General features: G+C 35.4%; 1 protein-coding gene across 1 annotated transcript; it reads right to left on the reverse strand.

The window, feature by feature from the left end:
• Nucleotides 1-3,246: 3,246 nt before the first annotated feature.
• Nucleotides 3,247-5,025, reverse strand: LOC127094821 (uncharacterized). Its single transcript, XM_051033596.1, has 3 exons — nucleotides 4,813-5,025; nucleotides 4,325-4,597; nucleotides 3,247-3,549 (listed from the first exon to the last, which is right to left on the reverse strand). Exons 1-3 carry the CDS (start codon nucleotides 5,023-5,025, stop codon nucleotides 3,247-3,249), a joined length of 789 nt encoding a protein of 262 aa, XP_050889553.1.
• Nucleotides 5,026-5,232: the final 207 nt, after the last annotated feature.

Below are 5,232 nucleotides of genomic sequence, written 5' to 3' on the forward strand. Positions count from 1 at the left end.
ATATATATATATATATATATATATATATATATATATATATATATATATATATATATATATATATATATATATATATATATATATATATATATATAATATAAATATATATTTATATATATATATATATATATATATATATATATATATATATATGTATATATATATATATATATATTTATATATATATATATATGTATATATATATATATATATATATATATATATATATATATATATATAATATATATATATATATATATATATATATATATATATATATATATATATATATATATATATATATATATATATATATATATATATATATATATATATATATATATATATATATATATATATATATATTCTAAATCATATCATTAGACCAACTATCCAATAAAATAATAATAAAATTAATAATTTCTCAATATTATTATCAATAAATATTAACTTATTTATTATTACCAATAAATTAATTTAATTAAATCTAATAATAATACTCTTAATCTCATTGTGTCCAACACCCCCTACTTCTTGTTAATTACTACCGCATCCCTAACTTAAAATTCTAATATTCTAGGGACACTACCCCATACCCAGGACCACTCTATTATCTCAACCATTCAAAACACATACAATACAATTAAATTATTCTATAGAATTAGATAATTCAAATGGGGTGTTACAACTGTACCTCCCTTAGAATATTTTCATCCTCGAAAATTTACCTGATAAAAACAACTATGGATATACTTCTTGCATCCGACTCTCCAACTCCTAAGTCATATTTCCTCCAGTAACTCCTCCCCAGACAACTTTCACTAGAGCAATCTCCTTGCCCCTCATCTTCTTCAACTCTCGGTCCTCAATCTTCACAGACAATGCTTCTACCATAAGGTTGTCTCTCACTTACACATCATCAATCTGAATCACATGAGACGGATCAGGAATATACTTCCGAAGTTGCGACACGTGGAACACGTCATGAAAATTAAAAATTCTGGGTGGCAAGGCCACTCTATAAGCCATTGTTCCAATTCTTTGAGAAATCTTATACATACCAATAAACTTAGGAGTAAGCATCTTGGATTCCAGTGCACGCCCAACACCAGTCACATGATTGACTCATAGAAACACATGACCACCTTCCCTAAATTCCAGATCTTTCCTCCTCTTATCATGGTAAATTTTTTGCCTACTTTGTGATGCTTTCATTCTATCTCGGATCAACTTCACCTTTTCAGTAGTCTATTGGATAATTTTTTGTCAAAGTACAACACTCTCACCAAATTCATACTAACACAGAGGTGCCCTACACCTCTAACCGTACAATGCTTCAAATGGTGCCATTTTAATGCTGGAATGACTATCCCAAGTACCTCTTCGTTCGAGTACACAAGCCCTCAACAAGTCCTCCAATGACTGAATAGTTCTTACTGTCTGACCATTAGTCTGCAGATGATAAGCAGAACTGAGCCTCAACTTAGTACCCAAAGCTTCCTGCAAGCTTTCCCAAAATCTGGATGTAAATTGTGGGTCTCTATCGGAAAATATATTCGACAGGACACCATGTAAATTCACAATTACTCTGATATAAATCTCAGTTAACTTCTATAACGAGAAAGTGATATTAAATGAAATAAAATAGGCTGATTTTGTTAGTCTATTGACAATCACCCATATCGCATCAAACCCTCTTGGAGTATTCGATAATTTAGTCACGAAGTCCATGGAAATACTATCCCATTTCCACTCTAGAATATCCAATGGCTGCATCAAACCCAAAGGTTTTTGGTGCTCTACCTTTGACTTCTAGAAAGTTAAACATGCATACACAAACTGCGCCACATCTCGCTTCATTCCTGGCCACCAAAACATTTTCTTGAGGTCCTGTATACAATTTAGTAGCTTCAGGATGAATAAGAATTCTTCTATGACTTTCCTCTAAAACCATCTTCTTCAACTCATAATTTTCAGGCACACATTCTCTACCTCGAAACCTCGGCACTTCACGGCTATCCACTTTAAAGTCACTTTCTTCGTTTGGGTTCACTGAAGATAATAAATCTACCAACTTCGTATCTAGCTTCTGATTCTCCCTAATTTCATTAAGGAATTCATTATTCACCTTCAACATGCCCATCATCATAATTTCTGGTGTTAATTCATAAACCATACTCCAATCTTTAAACTGCTCAATGAGATCCAACTCTCTAACCATCAACACTGGCATATGTAGAGACTTTCGACTCAAAGCATCAGCCACAACATTAGCTTTACTTGGATGATAATTTAATCCAAAATCATAGTCCTTCTGAAATTCCAACCATCTTCTTTGCCTCATATTCAACTCCTTTTGGTCAAACAAATACTTTAAACTCTTATGATCGCTAAACACTTCGAATATTGAACCATAGAGATAGTGCCTCCAAATTTTCAACACAAATACCACTGCTGCCAACTCTAGATCATGAGTAGGACAATTTCTCTCATGTACCTTCAATTGTCTTGAAGCATAAGCTACCACTTTACCATCTTGCATCAACACACCACCCAAACCCATTTTAGAAGCGTCACAATATACTACAAACGGTTCATGAGGATCTGGCAAAAATCAAAATTGGAGTTGTAGTCAACTTCTTCTTTAACTCTCTAAAGCTCTCTTTATAATGAATATCCCACACATAGGCCTGACCCTTTCGAGTCAACTGAGTTCACGGAAGAGATAAATTTGAGAAGCCTTCGATAAACCTACGATAATAACATGCCAACCCCAGGAAACTTCTGATCTGTGTAACCAATTAGGAGCCTCCCATTGTAGCATTACGTATACTTTGGATGGATCCACTGTAATGCCATTGCCAGAAATAACATGCCCAAGGAAACTCACCTCTTGCAACCAGAACTCACACTTTGATAACTTCGCAAACAACTTATTCTCTTTTAACACCTGTAATACAATCCTCAAATGATCTGCATGTTCTTCATTTGATTTAGAATAAATCAGAATATCATCGATAAAGACTACTATAAACTGATCAAGATAAGAACGAAAAATGTGATTCCTATACTCCATAATCCCTCCAGGTGCATTTGACACTCCAAAAGGTATCACTGGATATTCTTAATGACCGTATCAAGTTCTAAACACCGTCTTCTGAATATCTCTATCCTTAACTTGGTTCCGATGGTAACCTGACCTCAAATCAAATTTTCTAAACACACAAGCTCCTACTAGATGGTCTATCAAATCGTCAGAAGTGGATACTTATTCTCGATCATCACTTTATTCAACTTTTGATAATCAACACATAGTCGCATACTACTATCCTTCTTCTTTACCAATAACACTGGAGCTCCCCAAGGTGACACACTTGGTCTGCTAAATATCTTTTCCATTGAGTCTCCCAACTGATTATTTAGTTCTCCTAACTCTGATGCTGACATTTTGTATGGTGCCATAGAAACAGGTCTAGTGCCAGAAACAAGATCACTAGCAAACTCCACCCCTATCTCTGGCGGTAAATCTTGAATATCATCTGGAAACACCTATGGAAACTCACATACCACTGGTAACCTTTCGACTAATTTTTGAATCTAAATGGATAAGGAATCAAACATTGCAAACACTTTAGCTTCATATTTCAAGAACTCATCCAATTGACTAGCAGATATGAAACTAGTTTCTTCTTCATCATCAAGAGCAAGAAATTATATTGACTTGTTGTAGCAATTGATATGAATATGGTTGAATTCTAACCAGTTCATCCCTAGAATGACATCAAGATCACTTGTGGCAGACAAATTAAGTCCACACCAAAGTCTCTACCATAGATTGATAGAGGATAACTCAAGAAAATTAAAGAAGTAGTCTTTGACCCATTAGTTGGAGTATCGATAACTAGTCCACTACTCAACGTAGACACTATAAGACCCAATATTTTCACACAATTAGCAGAAATAAACGAGTGTGCCACACCCGTGTCAATAATGATAATCAAAGGATGCTGGGAATATAACATGTACCTCAAATCAACCTGTCGAAAATGGTAGTCTGAGATCCTGCTAGTGCAAACACTTTCCCTCCAGACTAAGCTTTCTTTGGCTTTTGACAGTTGGTGTTGATCTGACCAGGTTCCCCATAATTGTCACAAGTTGGCACATTAGTCTTGCAATCAGCAATAAGGTGTCTTAGCTTCCCACACGTGAAACACTTCTTTTCATCACTCTTTGACTCATTTGCTTGATGTCCTACACCACCACACCTGTAGCATTTGATTGGAGCGGGGGTGCCTCCCTCACTTGGATTCTTACACTATGAAACCTTATGTTTCCCTTTGTCAAGTGGAGCATACAGTTTTCCATAATTCAATTGCTTTTCACTCTTCTCACTCAAACTTTTATAATGAGCAGACCGAGCACTATTGTCCTCGTCATAAATCCTACATTTGTTCACTAGTTCCCAAAACCGGTGAATATGTTGATAACCAATGCCCTGCTTGATCTCATGACGCAACCCATTCTCGAACTTAATGCATTTAGAAGCCCCTGCAGCTGCACCATTATAATGTGGACATATTTCACAAGTTCCTCGAACCTGGAAGCATACTCAGCAATAGTGGAATTCCCTTGTTTCAGCTCTAGAAACTCGATCTCCTTCTTCCCACACACATCTCATGGAAAGTACCGCTCCAGAAATTCTCCTCTTAATATAACCCAAGTTATTTCATCATATGCAGCCTCCAGTCTCTGACGCGTCTTATCCCACATATGATAAGCTTCCTCTGCCAGTAGATACGTACCAAATTACACCTTTTGTGCTTCACTACACGCCATAACCCTGCAAATCTTTTCAATGTCCTTCATCCAAGCTTGCGCTCCATCCATATCATACATGCCTTTGAAGGTAGGTGGATTATTCCTATGAAACTTTCCCAAGTTACGGAACTCATCATTCCTTCCATTCTGGTTGTTCTGCACAACTTGCAAGACGGAAAAAATAACACCATCATTTCTCCCAGCCATATTTTGAACAACATCAACAAATAAGGATCTGAAGAAACTTGACTCGACCATGTTTACACATCCATCGTACACTACTGACACAATATAACACCTGCCAGGCGAAACTACCTGCTCTGAAAATGTAACACCTTAAACCTGACACATAATTTTAACGTATATTTTAATTGAAAATACGACTACAAGGGTGTCACACGCATTAAAAATCAA

The sequence above is a fragment of the Lathyrus oleraceus genome, chromosome 6, assembly GCF_024323335.1.
Source record: "Lathyrus oleraceus cultivar Zhongwan6 chromosome 6, CAAS_Psat_ZW6_1.0, whole genome shotgun sequence".
Taxonomy (NCBI): Eukaryota; Viridiplantae; Streptophyta; class Magnoliopsida; order Fabales; family Fabaceae; genus Lathyrus; species Lathyrus oleraceus.